The sequence below is a fragment of the Ostrea edulis genome, chromosome 4 (assembly GCF_947568905.1).
Source record: "Ostrea edulis chromosome 4, xbOstEdul1.1, whole genome shotgun sequence".
Lineage (NCBI taxonomy): Eukaryota > Metazoa > Mollusca > Bivalvia > Ostreida > Ostreidae > Ostrea > Ostrea edulis.
In genome coordinates, this window is record NC_079167.1 from 48,759,902 (window position 1) to 48,780,306 (window position 20,405).

The following is a 20,405-nucleotide window of genomic DNA, read 5'->3' on the forward strand; positions in this document are numbered from 1 at the left end:
ACTATACAACTTTCTTTTATTAATAGAGAAAATTCAAATTGCAGGATTTTTTACAAATACATGTATATCTTACCATTTTCATCAAACAATGTGAAGACCAGCTCCACCACATGATCTGACAGCCTGACACCAGCAACAGTTGCAGCTACATGCTTCAGTGTCTCTGCAACACAAGACAACAAGCTCATAGATACAATCAAATTAATAGTGGGCAACTCAATGAACAGCAGTACTAATACACGTACTGGTAATTCAATTTGGGCACAGAAGTTTTTTGTGACTTTCATATACATATATATGATGTGAAACCCATGGAAATGCAAGAACAGTTCACCATAATAGATGAACAAGACATATTTGTGCTGACCTTTATAAATTACATAACTTCAACTCTGATTTTCCAATTAATCATTAAAGGACATCATCACATGCATATCACAAATTACTAAACTTTTTATTTTTTCAGCAAAATTAATTCTTTTCATGCCTGAAACTATTTTAAATGTGTTTTAAATGAAATATTTTGTGTAGTTTTTGAGTTTGAAAGTCATAAAATTCAAATCTTGAAATATGCATATTTACTTTCGATATTTTAAGTGCCATTAGACTTAATTGACAAAAAAGCCAATTATCACGTTAATGGCTTGTAAATAACATTGTGCTGTTTAAAGGTGTATTAGCTGTTAGTTCAATTTTTTAAAGGAAGATATGAGGGAAAAGATGTGGATAATTTTTTGTCAGCGCAAGGACTTTACCATAAAAAAACCCAGCCGCCTTTGTCAATGCACTTTTTCAAAAAGCAGTTGGACAGAGACCCAGATGAACTGTGAGAAAATGGTTATATTGAAGCTATGCACTGCTAGGCCTACAGCATATGCATTCTGCTCTGGTCTTCAAATTCAAACACACTCGCACCAACTGACCTTCACCTTGTAACAACATATAACTTGTGCTCCTAGTTTCTACCAACTGCTAGATTACTAAATTTTTAAAGAACAAAAATAACTGAACTTTCAATTATAAGTAGTAAAATATTGTATTTCTTAACTTTAAATTGAATTATAATGTAAAAGTTTTCATTTTTCTTAAATGAACTCGTAACATCAAGTACTGTAACAGTATAATGCCTCGCTCCCACTTCCCAACGACATGTAATTCACAATTCAAAAAAAATAATAATGATAAAATTGCTTTACTAAAATAAAGTATTGTAATTTCTACTTTTAATTTGATACATAATTTTTTTCCCAAGAGCACCCACGACAGTAGGCCTAGTTGTCAACGATGTAACTTATCATAATTTTTCTAATCCAAATATAAATAATAATTGCACAAAAAGATGTTTAAAGGAATAAGGCTACCAGATAGTGTTTATACAGCCATTCATTTAAACATTATTTACTCGCAATTGCCAATATCATACTCACTTTCCTCGCTACATGTTGGTATTTACATTGCTATTTATATGCACTGGTGGCTAAAACATATATGACTCGGGGATTTTGTCAACATCACAATGAGTGTTGTCCATGGTATATAAATTAGGCCCCTAGAAGCTGAGTTTTTAAAAGTATCTAACACTCCTTTCACAATCAGAAGAAGGGCGCATGTCATCTGTCAATGTAGCACGTGACTACCTAACTAATTAACCAGACTATGTCATCTGTCAATGTAGCACGTGACTACCTAACTAATTAACCAGACTTTTTGAAATCAGGTCAAGGTTTAAATCAGTATTGAGGCTAATTATCGCAATATTTTGGCTAACTATTAGAATTCATTACTATAAGCATACAGGAAGACAAAATACATAGTATTTTGTATACTTTGGAAACATGCAATGTGTCCTTTAATGAAGTCTAACATTGGTTCAAGTTGCAGACAGACAGATCTGAAATAAATACAAGAGGCCACACCACTCACCTGGGCTCATATTTAAAGATTTTTCCTATATATTACATGTAAAACTTTGATCCCTATTGTGGCCCCAACCTACTCCCAGGGGCCATGATTTTTTCAAAATTGGAATGTGGACTATGTCAGGAAGTTTCATGTGAATGTAAACTTTTCTGGCCCAGTGATTTTTTAGAAGATTTTTAATGATTTCCCCTATATATTTGTATTTAAAACTTTGATCCCCTATTGTGGCCCCATCCTATCCTCAGGGGCCATGATTGGAATAAACTTCAATCTGTACTATGTTAGGAAGCTTTCATGTAAATTTCCACTTTCTTGGACCAGTAGTTTTTGAGAAGAAGATTTTTTAAAGATTTTCCCTATATATTTCTATGTAAAACTTTGATCCCTCCTTGTGGTCCCATCCCATCCTGCTCCCAGGGGCCATGATTTTTACAAACTTGAATCTGCAATATGTTAGGAAGCTTTCATGCAAATTTCCACTTTCCTGGCCCAGTAGTTTTTTTTGGGTGTGTGTGTGTGTAAAATTTTGACTCTGAAGTCTATGTCCCACTTATCACATGCATACTACAGCCAGAATTTTTTTTGATGCACAATTAGCCACATGTTGATTTAATCAGAACAAATCAACATTTGTTTTTCCATGGAATAGTTTGAAAATTATATTGTAAATTCTACCGAGATGCTTAACAGACCTTTTGTTGAGAGAATAACATGTTCACATACCTTCATCGATGGACACACCAGCAAGGTGGTAAAAACTGAGAGCAGTATCAACATCGTTGATGCTTTTCAGGAACATCCAGAAGTTTAAATACTCGTCAAAAGTAATACCCTGAAAAAATTTACCCATTAAATTTAATCATATATAGACGTGTAAACAACATAGTTTGGGGGATATTTAATAGGTTTGGTTTCCTTAAAAGTAGGTCAAGGTCACAAGGTCAAACAACATAGTATTACATGAAAGATCCTGCCATAAAGAATCTACAGTAAAACTTCTCCAAACCGACCCCTCAGAAAACCGGTTCTCCCTGAATATCGGCCGATTTTTAAAGTCCCGGCAGAAATCTTTCCTTACAAAGAAAGTCTTACAAAACCGGCCACCCCTGAAACCGGACATCGGCCACTTTTTAAAGTACATTTGTTAACAATCATGTGTAATTTACCCTTAACATACTGGCCACTTTTTTAAGACAAAGAGGCCAGGGGGTGATCAAGATTGGCCTGGTGTACAATTGGACTGACCAACTGGCCATGTGGGAAATCATCCACCGGAGGTGTGAAAAACACAAGTGGCCTCTTTAATTTCTATTGTTTACCTGTGCTTTCAAGGGTTTTAAGTGACACTTGGCTAAACCAAGTGACCCTTCCAAATACTGTACAAAATGTAAGAAACAGTTAGGAACATATTGAATGAATATGGTATCAAACGCCATATTGTTGCACCATTCTATCGTATGGATATAAGTGGTAGTTAATAAAGAAAACAAACCCATGACCGTTAATGATAATTATTAAAAGATAACTTAATTTTCTTGGTTTCCATAGATTTAAAATTCCTAAGTAATATTCAAATCAAACTTTCATATTTACTACTTTAAAACGTCAAAACAAATTTGTTAATGATACAAGCGATGCATGTAAACAGAGTTTTTATAGGTAAGAGGAATTCCAATATGCCTCTGTGTTTTCTTTATGTATCAGAATCCTGTTATAGATTTTCAGTTTGCAATTAGATGATATTTCAGTGAGAATATTTCGTGTTAATTACACATGTATAATTACCTGTAGGTACAAGCGGACTAATTTGATCTCCACTGATAATTGATCATAGATCACCAGAAGAAAGGGAACAGTACCTACTTTGTGAATATTGAGATAAAATGTCTCTAAATGCTAAATTCTCAGTTAACCAGCCATCCCTCCAAGCCGGCCGTTTTTTTTTTTCGGTCCGAGAGCCGGCTGGTTTAGAAAAGTTTCACTGTATATACAAAATATAAAAGCCCTACATTAAATACTTCAGGAGTTATTTAAGAGGTTTGGTTTTCTTAAACAAGAGGCCCAAGGGCCACATTGCTCACCTGAGTCATCTTGGTTCATATTTAAAGATTTTCCCTATATATTTGTATGCAAAACTTTGATCCCCCCCTTGTGACCCCATCCTACCCCTAGGGCCATGATTTTAACAAACTGAAATCTGAAATATGTCACAAAGCTTCCATGTAACTATCAGCTTTTCTGGCTCAGTGGTTCTTGAGAAGAAGATTTTTAAAGATTTTCCCTATATATTTGTATGTAAAACTTTGACCCCCTATTATGGTCCCCTCCAACCCCCAGGGGCCATGATTTGAACAAACTTGAATCTACACTATGTCAGGAAGCTTTCATGTAAATCTCAGCTTTTCTGGCTCAGTGGTTCTTCATCAGAAGATTTTCCCTATATATTAGTATGTAAAACTTTGATCCCCTATTATGGCCCCATCATACCCCCAGGGGCCATGATTTGAACAAACATGAATCTGTATTATGTCAGAAAGCTTTCATGTAAATCTCAGTTTTTCTGGCTCAGTAGTTCTTGAGAAGAAGATTTTTCCTAGTATTTATTTCTATGTAAAACTTTGATCCCCTATTGTGGCCCCATCCAACCCCCGGGGGCCATGATTTGAACAAACTTGAATCTGCACTATGTCAGGAAGCTTCCATGTAAATTTCAGCTTTTCTGGCCCAGTGGTTCTTAAGAAGATTTTTCCTATATATTAGTATGTAAAACTTTGATCCCCTATTATGGTCCCATCATACTCCCAGGGGCCATGATTTGAACAAACTTGAATCTGCATTATGTCAGGAAGCTTTTATGTAAATTTCAGCTTTTCTGGCTCAGCGGTTCTTTAGAAGAAGATTTTTAAAGATTTATCCTATATATCAATATTTAAAACTATGATCCCCTATTGTGGCCCCATCCAACCCCTGGGGGCCATGATTTGAACAAACTTGAATCTGCACTTTATCAGGAAGCTTTCATGTAAATTTCAGCTTTTCTGGCCCAGTGGTTCTTGAGAAGAAGATTTTTAAATGACCCCACCCTATTTTTGCATTTTTGTCATTATCTCCCCCTTTGAAAGGGACATGGCCCTTCATCTGAACAAACTTGAAAGCCCTTCACCCAAGGATGCTTTGTGGCAAGTGTGGTTGAAATTGGCCCAGCGGTTCTTGAAAAGAAGTCGAAAATGTAAAAAGTTTACGACGCCGACATACAAATTTTGATCAGAAAAGCTCATCAGGTGAGCTAAAAACACTTCATTAAAATGTGGAAAATGAGCTGTAGTGTCTCTGTATGTAGCAGGCAATTTAAAAGTGAAAAAGAGGTGCCAGGAAATGCTCAGAATTCAGGATTTTGCCCCAGCCTATTGGGAGTAACCTTTAAATAAGCTTCTTCTTTTCATTTAAAGTCAGATCCGAGTATAGCAATAACAATGACCCCCCCCCCCCCCCCCCCCCATCACAAATTCCTGAATCCACCTATGGGATGGATAGGGTAAAACAATTTATCTCAAATTTCAGTTGACGGGGATAAAACAGGTCCAGAAACTACAAGTATAATGGAATGACAGATAGATGAAATAAATATTAAAGGAAATTTCTTTATCTGACTGCATAGACTGTTTCCTTGAAAGAGAAAAAATTTATGTTGGTTGGTTGTAGATTTTATGCTCTCAAATGACCTGTCAAGGATATATTACTAGGATGGCATTGACAATTTTTATCCTGATAGTTATAAATTTTGAAAACGGAGTCCTTATTTCGATGGTTTCCCCTATTGTGGCGCCATCCGACCCCTGGGGGCCATGATATGAACAAACTTGAATCTCCATTATGTCAGCAAACTTCCAAGTAAATTTCAACTATACTGGTACAGTGGTTCATGAGAAGATTTTTAAATGACCCCACCCTATTTTTACACTTTTGTGATTATCTCCCCTTTGAAGAGAACCTGGCCCTTAATTTGAACAATTTTGAATTCCCTTCAACTAAGGATGATTTGCATTAAGTTTGAATGAAATTGGCTTACTGGTTCTGGAGAAGAAGATTTTTTAAAATTTTCAGTGTATTTTTACTGATTTGCTATTATCTCCCCTTGGATAAGGGGTTGGCCCTCATTTGAACAATTTTGAATCCCCTTCACCCAAGGATGATTTGTGCCAACATTGGTTAAAATTGGCCCAGTGGTTTTGGAGAAGTTGAAAATGTAAATGTTTAACAGACGGACAGACAGACGACAGACAAAAAGCGATCAGAAAATCTCACTTAAGCTTTCAGCTCAGGTGAGCTAAAAAGTAGGTTAAACTCCAAGGTCAAAGTCACAAGGTTATAAACTTTGGTACCGAAAAAAAAAAAAAGAGCTCTTTCACTCATTATTCAAATGTTATAAGCAAGGTTAAAGTTTTGAAATTTGGATCAAACTTCAAGGTCAAGATCATGTATGAAATGTAAGGCCTTACTGTAAGGAATTTATAAGCAATTAAAGGAAGCCCTACCTTAAATACAAATGTATCTCAGAAGATATTAAATTGGTTAGGTTTTCTTAAAAAGTAGGTCAAACTTCAAGGTCAAGACAGGTTAAAAACTTGGGTACCAAGGAATGTGAATATAAAAATATGAGAGTCCTATCACTCACCATTCAAAAGTATTGGACAGACAGGACAAAACAATAAATACCTCCTACTATAGTTGCTGGGGCATCAAAAAAACCTTGAACCCACACAACTTGGGAACATTTGCATTTGGATATGATTTAGTGGTGCCGCACTAAATCTACTCTTGAAAAGAATTTGTTTTAATTAATTATAAAACTTTGATCTCCTATTGCAGCCCAACCCTATCTGGGGCCTTTGAATTTAACAAACTTCAATTTGAACTACCTGAAGATACTTGCATATCAATTATTATATCAATATGACTAATCATGGCCCTATTGTAGTAGAGATGAAGATTTTTAAGATGTTTCCCTATATATTCCCATATATTTCCAGTGTTATTTACTACAATTGTTTTGATCCAGTATTAATCAAACTGTGGCTTTGCTCAAATATTACAGTAAAACCTTGTTAAAGTGAAGCAATAGGAACAATTAACTGTGGTTTGTAATATGCAATAATTCATTATATCTAATCATTTTTCTATATCTTGCTAACTACTATGACTAAAAATAACTTCCATATAAGCAGCAATTCATTATGTGAATTGTGCTCATTATCATCAGGTTTTGCTGTACTTGAGATTTAAAACCTTTCCTTTAAATTTGACATTAAGGATTTGATTTCAATACTCCCTACCTTAGGGTCTTCCTTGTACTTCTTTTTGACTCTCTTTAACATGCGTGATTTCTTCTGGTCTGGATATCCTGCATAGGTCAGGAGAATGCGACCAAAGTCTTTCTCTGAAATCTTCCCTTTCTCTTCATACAATGGATCATATCGGTCAAACTGTAAGATGAAATAAACAAGATGTGTTTGTGAAACACAAATGCCCCCGATAATGGCCAATTCCGAAGATGGCCAAGGACAAAAGGACAAATATCTTGGTACCAGTAGAAAGATCTTGTCACAAGAAATGCTCATGTACAATATGAAAGCTCTAATATTTACCATTTAGAAGTTATGACCTATGTAAAAAAAAAAATTAAAAGTAGGTCAAATGTCAAGGTCAAAAGGTTTAGTACCAACGGAAAGGTCTTGTCACAAGGTATACTCATGTGAAATATCAAAGCTCTATCACTTACTGTTAAAAAGTTATAAGCAAGGTTAAAATTTTCAAAAAGTAGATTAAACTCCAAGGTCAAGGTCACAGGTTCAAAAATGTTGGTACCCACAGAAAGGTCTTGACACAAGGAATACTTATGTGAAATAGCAAAGCTCTATCACTTACTGTTCAAACTTATTAGCAAGGTTAAAGTTTTCAAAAAGTAGGTCAAACTCCAAGGTCAAGGTCACAGGGTAAAAAATGTTGGTACCCACGGAAAGGTCTTGTCACAAGGAATACTCATGTGAAATATCAAAGCTCTATCACTTACTGTTCAAAAGTTATTAGCAAGGTTAAAGTTTCAGACAGAATATGACAGAATTACAGAATGACAGACAGGATAAAAACAATATGCTCCCCGATCTTCGATCTCGGGGGCATAAAAATTCTACAGTGCCTTTGACTTTTGTGTGTATATATACAAATCAATGAATTCATAAACAGTATTCAAATGACACTTTATCATGGGTTATGGTTTGGATCCTGTGTAGAAGAATCACCATCTCAATCACCTTAATTGTCAGTCAAAATTAATACATCATTTTTCAGTTATTTCCAGATATTTTCATTAATAACCATTAACACAGCCTGTATCAATAAAATTCACTAACCTCTATACGCAATACTTCATTTTGAAGTCTCTGTTGGAATGTAAGAAATTCTTTGACAGTAAGCTTCTTTTTACCATCTGGACCAAAGAAATAGGTCAAGAGCACGGACCCAACACCTTTATTAACACTGCCTGTGACAGCATGATCCTTGTGACGTTTGCCAATACTAGTCTGGTTCCTTATAATGGCATTCACCTACATATATTGTAAACAACAACAAAGATTCTGAATAAAGCAATAACTGTATGCTAGAAAAATTTTCCCAGTTTCATTTTCATCCCATTGGCATCCTGAATGAGTTTATTGAAAACTTCCTTAGAACACTGAAGCAGTGCAAGAAGCTCATCACAAATAAGGCCTGGAGGTTATAGGACTTTTATCATACTTACACTCATACTCTGACTATGTGATCCATTGAGTACTATTTTCAAACTGTGGTTGTAAAATTGTTTGATCACATTCTTCAGTTAAAATCTAATGCTGTTTGGAGTACAGACTCGAGCATTGACAGCATGACAAATGGAAATCTTCTCAATTTGAAGGTAAAAGAATGATTCAGGTGAATGTAAAACAATAAATCTAAGAGTGGTTTCAGAGGATCGAGGGTTGGGGCTGTTTAACTGACTCCAACTAGATATGATTATTCAGTAGCAATTTGTTAAACATTCATTTGTAACTGATATTGCTAAATATGGAACTGCATTATGTTAGGTGACCCAGACAACTTCAATAAAATTCCATGTGTTACAAACTTGTTGCAATTGTGAGAAAACTGATTTTACTCACAAATGCATATTTTGCACAATAACAAAATAATTTGTTTAATCTATGATGTCATTCTAAAGTCTTTCAAATTTTTCAGTGATATTTTTGAATGATTTAAATGATGAACAAGAGTACCACAAACGGTACAATATATGCCCGTCGGACAGTGAAATTCAACCTGGAAGCATATTGTGCACTCTGAATTCATACAACACACATTCTGAATAGAAAAGCCTTAAAGTGGGTCATGGTGCACCAATCCATCTGACATGTGAACTGATTATGTATTTCTCCGAGAGTGAGGTTGTGACAAAATATCTATGATATTTGATCTACTTTTAGCCCTAAAGTAGGTTATGGTGCACCAATTAAGTTGCAATGTTTAAAATGTGAACTGATTATGAATTTCTCTGAGAGGGAGGTTATGACTAAATTTCAAAACAATGCCTGTGACTATACCAAAAAAAAAAAAAATCTGGAAAACTGTTTGACCTACTTCTACCCCTAAAAAAGTCACAGTGCACCAATCCAGCTGAAATGCTAACTGCACTTGTATTCCTCCGAGACTAAACATCAGGGCAATATCTGTATCCGTAATGAAAAAAAGCCCCCGGAAAACCGTTTCACCTATTTTAAGCTCAAAAGTAGGTCAAGGATGGACCAATCCAGCTGAAATGCAAACTGAACTTCTATTCCTCCAAGAGGAAGCCTGTGACTAAATATCAGGGCAATATCTGTATTTGTAATGAAAAAAAGCTCAGAAAAACTGAACTATTTTTAGCCCAAAAGTAGGTCAAGGACAGACCAATCTAGCTGAAATGCAAACTCACTCTTACACTTCTTGAGGGAGAATTGTGACCACATTTGAAAGTTGTACATGCATCTGTTATGGAAAAAAGTCCGGAAAACATGACCTTGGATGGATGGTTGGCAGCCAGACAGACGCAAGGACAGCACCATAACATAATACATCCCGTCTAATGACGGGCGCATAAAAATAAAATAATTTGACATTTTACGAATAGGAAATCCTGAAACGCAAACTTATTGATTTGTATTTGGTAATCACTTCGTTTTGCGAAATATCGTGATTCCATATTTTTTAAAAAACCATGTAAACAGATATGGCCACTGATGACAGTAACAATTCCTATATTGTTCTTGTCAACGAAACAGATGGCATTTCATGATGGAAAAAAGAATTGATAAAAATAATTATTTCTAATACCATTGGTGATATACTGCTGCTAATGTAGACAAGAAATGCAGTGCAATTTGGGAGTCCAAGGATGCAACCAAAAAAAAACCAAACCAAAATACAAATAGGAAGGTACAGTTGTTGGTGACTTTACCACACCAATACATGTCATAATGAATGTATTTAAATGCATCAAAAATCCAAACAGGGAATGCGCTACATTGATGAAGTTTTCCGTCCAATGTTTCGTTTGATACATGCATCAAACAAAGAATCATAAGTTTCATTTCTTAAAGAATGTTTTGTATTATAGCATATTACCAGGAATTTAATACGTGTACATCAAAGTAATAAATGATCATGAATTAAATAATGTTTGGGCGAAGAAGATATAGTTCCACAACAAATGTACTTTGCCGTTCTCACTATCCTCAACAGTGTAAACCTTGCCGTTGCTGTCGTCCATGTTGCATTTCTTCCATTTTATTTTGAAAGACGTTAAGAATGACGTCACAATGACATGACGTCACAAACGTTTCTGAACTCCGCACCATCAGACTCTGGCGTGACCATCGCACTTTAGCGTCTGTAACGTTAACAAACCATCGCACTTTAGCGCAGACCATCACACTTTGGCGTGACCATCGCACTTTGGAGCGACCATCGCACTTTAGAGTCTTACATATATATATATATATCTATATATATATATATATATGAATTTAATTTTATTGTAACACATGTTTACACATGCTATTACAAGTCAAAGTAAACACTAAACAGATCAAAGTAATATAGAAATCAAGAATAAAACAATAAAAAGGTTTTAGTATAAATATCAGCACCAAAATCAAAATCTTCAGTATCTGATATTAAAGCAATCTACAAGTAACGAAAGACCCGGTATCCAACCTGGGGGATAGTTGGATTATCTGGCAGGAAGAGCATTCATTTTGTACAGTTGTATATAATACACGTAAATATTGCAATGTCTCATGAAATTTTAACAGGACATTTTGTATTCGTCATGGATGAAGACCTTTACAGTTGTTAATGAATTAACAACCCTTTTCATTACCACTGATCAATTCTCCTAACTAAAAAATCTAGAAATGCTTTGAATGTGGTTTGACATTTATAATCGTAATCACTTTTAAAAACACTTTAATGTGATGCATTGCTATCTAAGGGAATTGCATGATGACGGCAATTTACTCTTAAATAAATTTTAATGTTGCCCAATATATATTTTAATGCAGACTTCTCTGCATCGTTCAATTTGTTGTGACGATCATGTTCCATTCGTAAGAGCAGAGTAAAAGAGCCTTTCACCTATCAAACCGTGATAACATTTAAATAATCCCATATCAAAATAATACATGTGCTTTTTCAGAAATATAGACCATCAATTTGAACGCAGACTCGTGGTCCGCCATATTTCCCGCAATAAGGTAAATCACGTGATTTTTAATTTCAGTAACATGGCTTTCAAATGTTTGTACACAAATACAATCAGGAAATTTTTCGGGGAGCATAAAAAGTGCGGAAAACCATGTGGGACAAACTGACAGAGGACAAGTGGACAGAGAGACATAGAGGAAAGCTATAGTCCCCATCAGTTTCACCAGTAGGGGACTAATACCATGGGGTGGAAATTTCTCAGTGTAAAGTATATTTGTTTCCTATATATATTGGCTATAACTGTGTTTACTATAAATATCAGTTAACTAACCTTTTCAAATTCTTCAATGTCCACTTCACCATCTCCATTGAAGTCAAACATTTGAAATGCAATCTGGAAATTCCTAGGTGGTGCTGAAAATACAAAAGAACCATTACTAGACACTTTGTGGATGACTAAAACTTGGTTTTGAAAGATGACAGTGAATCTTATATCTTGTTTATTTAAGACGAACATTCTCAGTGAACATCTCAATTACTTACTAGAGAGAACAGTCAGCAGAAAGATGTAATCAGAGAAAGAAATGAGGCCACTCTCTCCCATTTGATAGAAGATACTGTCCTCTCCGAGATTCCACTCCACTTTGCTGTTCTGCAATAGTGCAGAAGACATGGTGACACAGTGATTAACATTAAAAAGATGCAGAATTTAACAGGTAAAATCTTACAACTTTCTTATTCAAATCTTTACCATATAAATGATCATTACTAGCATTCTTTACTTAGTAACATTTAATTAATGCAGACATTGAATCATATCAAAGCAAGCAAAGTTGTTCTGAGTTTTAAGTTTTAACATATGGCCTCATCATGAAAAAAATAAATACATGAGATACAACAGAGATACATCAATATATATATAGGTTTATGTGTATTAAAGAGAGAAAAGTCATGCTTTAACACACATTCATTCAGAACAGTGATGTTGCTTGTAAACAGTGCATTTCATTGTGGAAATGAAAAACATGCATGCTGTTTTTGTGAAATTATTTTCGTGTTGGGGACATACAATCTTTCAATCAACAATTCAAAAATCATCTTGAGTCTCCATTATATACATAAACATGTGCATTAGGTAGGAATGGCCAATAGACATAGCGGCAATGCAAATGGTTTTACTGACCTAACAAAAACACATCTTTCCCAGTTTTTGGAGGGGAAGATTATCGGTTTTGCATGTTTCATGCAGACAACTCAGAAAGATGAAATGGTGAGACAAAAGCATATATGCAGCCATTAATTTTCTTTTACCTTATTTTGTCTGCACTAAAAAATCCTTTATTTTGTAATTTACATGCCAGTATAAAAGTTATGATACTGTACCTCAAAAGTTTGTTATTTTAAAACAGTTTATACATTACAAAAGCATTAAACACTCTCTCACACAACTCAGCATAATAATGCCAGACTTGAAATGCATGTTATCAACATATCAAAAAGAGGCCCACAAGCCTTATCAGTTAGTATTAGTTAAAAGTACCACTAGCCCCAAGGGCTATGGAATCTAGAAAAAATTTCTAATATCCAGCAACAGTATCAAACAAAATGTGTTCTTAAAACTTAAATGCCCCTGAAAGTGCCTACACTGATGAAAGATACATAATATAATTAAATATATTATATGCAACACTTAACCTTACAGAGAGCCAAAACCCTGGGGGATGCAAAATTCACAATTTGGTATATCCTTTTCTGTTTTTCCTAAATATGCATTTAGTTTTTATACCATATCAGGCCAAAAATAAAAATTGATTTGTTTGATGTACTCCGACCGACCCGTCAAATTTGCTTCTACCCGATCATTTTTTTCAGCAATTTAAAATTTCATTTTTTTTGGGTTCCCTTGAAAAATAGAAAATTCTCCTTATTCTAAAACAAAATATTAAAAAATTTCATGACATTAAAAAAAAACACCCCAAAAATAACACCTACCTACTGACCCACCTTGAAAAATGTGGGTCGGAGTACATCAAACAAAAATATTTTTAATGAATCAGATGGCCTCGGCAAACTTCAGGAAGTCTTTCAAATGATAAAGACAATAATCACTATAATAATTTTGGCTCCACCCTAGAATCAAACCCTTACCCCTAAGATTATGAAATTTACAATTTTGGGAAAAGACCACTTACTCCCTCTAAATATCTATTTAGTTTCAATTTAGTATCAATAGCATTACAAAAGATATCATTCAACTGTTTTACACATATACACTAAATATACCAAGTTTGGCCCTGCCATAGAGACAGACTCTCTACCTCAGGGATCATGAAATTTGCAATTTTGGTAGAGGCTTCATATGCATTTGGTTTTTATTGCACATGTGCAGTTATAGAGAAGAACACTTTTGAAAAATTTTCAATTTTGCCCTGCCCCTAAGGCTTTGGGTGTGCAGGAGTCCTGAAATTTACAATTTACTTTACACTTGTCTTAATACCAAATTTGAAAAGAATAGGAATCAAGAAATTAAAAATGTTCAATTGCTAACACATTTAATCACTGACCATTTTTATCCCATCCTGATACCAAAACCATTTTGGTAAAGGAGTACCTGCTCTTTCATACAGTTTCAATTTACTAAGACGATGTTATTCAAATGTTTTATACATATTTTAACACTATATACCAAAGTTTGGCCCCATCCTGGAATTAGAACCTCTACCCCAGTGATTATGAAATTCACAATTTTGGTAGAGGTTTTTCTGTCCTACATCACTAAGCATTTAATATTTCATACAGATGAGTGGTGGTGAGAAAATTTTGAAAACTGGTCAAATTTTGGTAGTTTTTGCCCTGCCCCTAAGGCACTGGGGTGCAGGAGTCCTGAAATTTCCAATCTATCTCCCCCTTGTCCCAAAGATGCTTCATACCAAATTTGAAAAGAATTGGAATAGTAGTTATCTTAAAAATGTTCAATTTTTAATGTACGACAGACAACACACAACAACAGACATCGTCCAGTTTACTCATGTGACCTAAAGAGACACTGGTACAATTGATGTTAGATTAAGGCATAATGTTTATGTGTGTTGAGTTACAGACATTGAACAGTAGGAATTCAAGAGTGAAATTGATATTGTGTTCTCTCTCCTACAAAATAAAATAAACATTGCTTGGTTACAAAAATAAGATGAATAGTACATGTATCACCATATGTTTTGTATTGAGATGTACATTGTACACATGTTTATAACATGGCAAGACAAATTTAGATTACACACAAACATATGGTAAACTACAATCTGTTGGACATTCTGAGCTATGACAGGCTTGTTCAACTGAGTATATGATGTCATTCTATAGCAAGCCTTGCAAAACTCACCACTTTAAGCCGACACAGCCTGGGAACACTTAAGATTTTTTTTCTCTGTTGAATATGATTGGATAGGGTGAAACAATGACAGATGATATCAAATGCAGAAGTAAATAAATCTACAGATCTTCTAATGGCTATACCGTTTTCATGTCCCAAGTCATTAATGACAATACAGTTAAATGTGACATATGTTTTCGAATGTTTTAAAATTCAATGCATCCTACAGTAAAACACGCCTGTAACGAACATGCTTATAACGAATTCACACTTATTGCAAAGTGATATTTATTCCCCTATCATAGAAAAATAATGAAAATATTATTGGATATACAGTAAAACTCTGATATAGCGAATTTCTGCGGACAGTCTATAAAAATTCGCTATAAGCGTAATTCGCTATACACCTATAGTGAATTCATAATTTAAAAAAAACGAATTCGTTATAGAACTGATTTGTTCTACATATATCAGTTGTATAAGAAAGCAGCAATCGATGTACTTGGGTTTTGTATTGTCTCTAAGAGAAATTAAGCCTATGTATTTTCGAGAATATTTTGATACAACAACTATACACACTGATTTATATATCATAAATTTTCTTGATGGATTATTAAGTCACGCAAGAACATGTCGAAAGAAAAATGTCAACAAAATTATGTGCAATACATACAAACAGTTTATTGCAGTGGTCATTTACTTGTTGCTTTACACAAATAAAGGAGTGTACCATCAAATAAATGCAATCAAACTTCAAATTTAATTAACGAGAATAGCAAACAATACCGACAATATATTTGCTAAACGTATGCATAAGTATTATTTTGCGTTAACAACCTCTTTTGAAAAATACGAACAGAAATTTCGTAATAATTGTGGGTCCTTTATGGTAATGGAAAGCGATTGTTACAAATCACAAGGAGAAAAAAGATTCGTTATAAAAGGTGATTTTATGTTCATTTTTAATTCAAGGGGAATAGAAATTTACTTTGGTATACCCGTAAATTCGCTATATCCGTGTTCGTTATAGACGCAGATTTTTATATAGAATATATAAAGAATTTGCCGGGGAAATCGATTTCACTTCGCTATAGCCCTAATTTCGCTATATCCGTGTTCCCTATATTCGAGTTTTACTGTAATGAAGTTTGATTATAGTGAACTGGTTTTTTTTCCTTCTGGCCCTGGAGGTTTGCTACAATTGTGTTTTACTGTACATACTTCTAGTTGTTAAATGATCTAACAGAATCACAACATGGAAGAACTTTTTTAGCTCAAGATCACTGTAAAGAACAAGGTACAATTGTGTATATAAAAAGGCCCCAAAAATTTCTCTGATTTAAAAGTGTCTTGAATCTAGCTTAATATGTGTTTTGAATAAGTTAAATACATGCCAAGTATACTATCTCAACTTAAATCAAAGTTATTTCTAATTTTTTAGCATTATTACATCATGAATAAGAGTTTTTTCTGCCATTTTTTAAAAAAGAGTTTAATAACTGTTAAATTTGATCCAGATTATTGCTTAGGAAAAGGTGTGCCCATCCGTCGAGCAAAATGCAATCAATATATATTGTGTATTAAGAATTTGCTCAACACATGGGCTGTATGTTTTCTGAAAGGAAAACACCCTGAATTTATGAAATTTTTCATTGATTTTGGCATTTTTATGCCAACTTCACGCTCCTGTCATACAACACAAAGCCATTTCGGATCAAATTAAACGTAGTTTTGATTTGCTTATATATTCCTTATTTGAATACCAGATTTTGGGACCCCTGCTGAAATCATCTATTTTCTGGGCCAGATGACAGTAGAAACTGTACCTACTTCTTTAAAATATCAAAAGACTTCAAATCCTTTCTGGAAATTTTTAAAATTCTGATGGAAATCTGTTTAAGAGTAAAACATGCTTCCATTTTGCTCTGGAAGCATTTCCTACAAGCCTGAAAGTGATTAACCCTAAATAAAAAAAAACTAAATCAACAGGCTTCTTTATTGCCAAAATTATAACCACTTCGTCTTTCTGTCATTTATCAAAGAGACTATTTCAAGTCAAGTGGTAATTGCACATGAAAACAGCTGTGGTTTACATATCTTAAGAATTTAATTCTCATGGTAAAATAGTCTCCGATTGGTGAAATACAATCTATGATATCCAATTTATTCTGTGTAATATGGGGACACATCTTGACGCTTCATTGGTAATTATTAAGTGAATCCTTGCGAGGTGCAAGTGACTTGTATTTATCAGTGTTTATGTGCATTTTAATAAGGGGTCATCCATAATTGTCAACCATTTTCCAAAGTGTGCAAAAAGCACACTTTTTGAGACCCCCCACCCCCCCCTCAAAAAGTGTACATCAACCATTTTTAAATTCCCAACAAGAAGGTCGACAATCGAGTTTATGAGCAATTTAGTTCAAACAATGAGTTCTTTATTATTGGTACCCCTATTTCTTGTTATATATGAATGATATGTTTTATAAATGTGCAAATCTTGTGTACATAATAGATTTTTATAGAAAAAAATAAAGATGTCTCTGTCTTATCTTGTCTTTTTTATAGGCATTACACTTTTGTAACATGACCAATACTTTTATGAAATAAATCCGGAAGAGAAAAAAAGAGCGTACGGTAAAATTGTCGATTTTTTTACCCCCTCCCCCCGAGCGTGCCTTTTGCACACTTTGGAAAATGGTTGACAATTATGGATGACCCCTAAACGAAAACTTGTACTTTTGTCTTTTGGGATTAGATTATAAGGATGTAATGTGATATAAATTGGTTTGGGTCATTACACTTTATAATCAGCATAAAATGACCAAAACCTGCTTATATCGCATACTATAGTGTAAACCACCTTTTATTCATGGCTACTTCATTTTGCGATTCACCTGCGGTAAACTGTTTCGCAGTGAGTAATGTTAAAGCCTTTTTTTGAGTCTATGACAGACATTCAAGGACTTGTTTGTGACGAGAAATATTTGCAATAATGCAAATCTTCCAAAATTTTATTGCACACGAATAACAAGAGATTGTTTTTAAGAAAAAACATGCATCAAATGAAACTTCTTCCCCATAATGTACTGCATGGTATGGAGGAGAAAACTTGGGCAGGAACATAGTCAGACATTATGAACTCCAATAAGCTATATAGGAGGAGAAGCGTTCACAAACTATTTTACACCCTCCATCCCTCTTAGATCCACTATAACTTTAAGGATAACAATTGGATCCTCCTGTCCCTATAATATGGACATCTGCAAATGGCATTAAAGTATTGTACAAAGTCCCAAGTCTATCAGATAAGCCATAAAGGAAAAGCATTCACAAACTATTTTAAAATCCTCCACTCCTCTTGGATCCACTTTAACTTTTAGAAAGTAATTGGATCCTCCAGTCCCAACAATATGCACATCTACAAATGGCAATGAAGCAAAGTTTCAAATCTATCTGATAAGCCATATAGGAGGATAAGCGATCACAAGCTATTTTACATCCTATACCCCTCTTAGATCCACCATAACTTTTAAGAAAATAATTGGATCCTCCTGGCCAACCAATATGCACATCTCAGAGATTTTCCACATCATTTTGGGAATGGGGCCTGGGCCTTTGGAATTGGGAATTTTAATGGCATTTTGTCCATATTGGGAATTTTAAAAATTCAGTTTTACAAAATACACTTGATTTCAATAAAAACATTTTCTCTTCATTGAAGGAAATTTTTATCTCATTTTGTTCTTCATAGCAATCAGGGTTAAATGAAACTTAAAACTATTTTCCAATGGTGTATAAACTGACGGAACACTAAATTTCAAATTTCCAAGTGGACCTTCCAGATCTTGGGGTTCTTCAAAAATGTCAGAAAGAGTAAATAGAGAGCATCGTCCCTGTTTTACTTACATCATGGCTAACAAGAGATGTTTGTAAAACATATATGCCCCCCCCCCCCCCCAATGGTGCAAAATTGAAAAGGGTTATATACATGTATCATTTAATTGATAGTAGTATCACCAATTCAAAATATTGAGCAGACAATATCTTCCAATGTCAGGAGTGGATTGACCATGTGACCTAAAAATTAATAGGGATCATCTACTCCTTATGCTGTACCAGTGTATCAAGTTTGGTGTTAATCAAGCAAAAAATTCTTAAAATATAGGAGACAATATATTACTATGTCCCGTTTAACCCTTGACCATGCATATATGTGACCTCAAAATCAACAGGGGTCATCTTCTTCTGAAGATGTACCAAGTTTGATGTCTGTCAAGCAAAGAGTTCTCAAGATATTGGGTGAACAGTATCTTCCTATGTCCAGTTTGACCCTTGACCTTTGACCATGTGACCTCAAAATAAATAGGGGTCATCTTCTCCTGAAGATGTACCAATGTACAGGTGACTCTCGATAACTGGAAGTTCAAGGGACCTTGATAAAACTCCAAGAAATCGAGAGTTTGAGAGATCGAAATGTTTGTAAAACACATATGCCCCCCATGGTGCAAAACTGAAAAGGGTTATACACACACATCATTTAATTGATAGCAATATCATCAATTCAAAATATTGAGCAGTCAATATCTTCCTATGTTAAGAGTGGATTGACCATGTGACCTAAAAATCAATAGGGGTCATCTACTCGTTATGCTGTACCAGTGTACCATGTTTGGTGTTGATCAAGCAAATAATTCTTAAAATATAGGAGAAAATATATTACTATGTCCAGTTCAACCATTGACCTTTGACCATGTGAACTCAAAATCAATAGGGGTCATCTGAAGATGTACCAGTGTACTAAGATTGATGTCTGTCAAGCAAAGGGTTCTCAAGATATTGAGGAGACAGTATATTCCTATGTCCAGAGTAGATTGACCCTTGACCTGAAAAACAATAGGGGTCCTCTTTTGCTCATAACCAACCCACATATGAAATATCACTATGATCAAGTGAATGGTTCTCAAGATAATGAGCTGACAACATGTGGTCTACCTACCGACAGATGCAAATCAATATGCCCCTCTTCTTTGAAGGGGGCATAAATATCATTATCATCAAGTGAATGGTTCTAAAGATATTGAGTGGATAACATGTGGTGTACCGACCGACGGACAGGTGCAAAGCAATATGCCCCTCTTCTTTGAAGGGGGCATAATAATATTGTGTATTTATACTCTTGAATACTAGTTGAATTTTTTTTCATAGAAAAAAAAATCAATGGAAATGTAATCATGGAATTTCAATACATATTGTATTGCTGTGAAATTTAATTGAGAGACATTATTTGTCGAAATGCGCATCTGGTGCATCAAAATTGGTACCGTATAAGTTTTAC

General features: G+C 34.5%; 1 protein-coding gene across 9 annotated transcripts in view; it reads right to left on the reverse strand.

The window, feature by feature from the left end:
- Positions 1 to 20,405, reverse strand: part of LOC125670617 (calcium uptake protein 1, mitochondrial-like) — a 55,458-nt gene that overhangs the window by 5,170 nt on the left and 29,883 nt on the right. For 5 of the 9 annotated variants that reach the window (XM_056162800.1, XM_048905873.2, XM_056162801.1 and 2 more), the window contains 6 exons: positions 12,238 to 12,346; positions 12,026 to 12,108; positions 8,331 to 8,525; positions 7,254 to 7,403; positions 2,644 to 2,752; positions 74 to 163 (listed from right to left, as the gene is read on the reverse strand). In XM_056162800.1, the coding sequence (XP_056018775.1) occupies positions 74 to 163; positions 2,644 to 2,752; positions 7,254 to 7,403; positions 8,331 to 8,525; positions 12,026 to 12,108; positions 12,238 to 12,346 (736 nt within the window). Of the gene's footprint in view, positions 1 to 73; positions 164 to 2,643; positions 2,753 to 7,253; positions 7,404 to 8,330; positions 8,526 to 12,025; positions 12,109 to 12,237; positions 12,347 to 13,005; positions 13,021 to 15,076; positions 15,122 to 20,405 lie in introns of all 9 variants that reach the window. The other 4 variants (XM_048905870.2, XM_048905866.2, XM_048905869.2 and 1 more) reach the window with 2 other exon arrangements.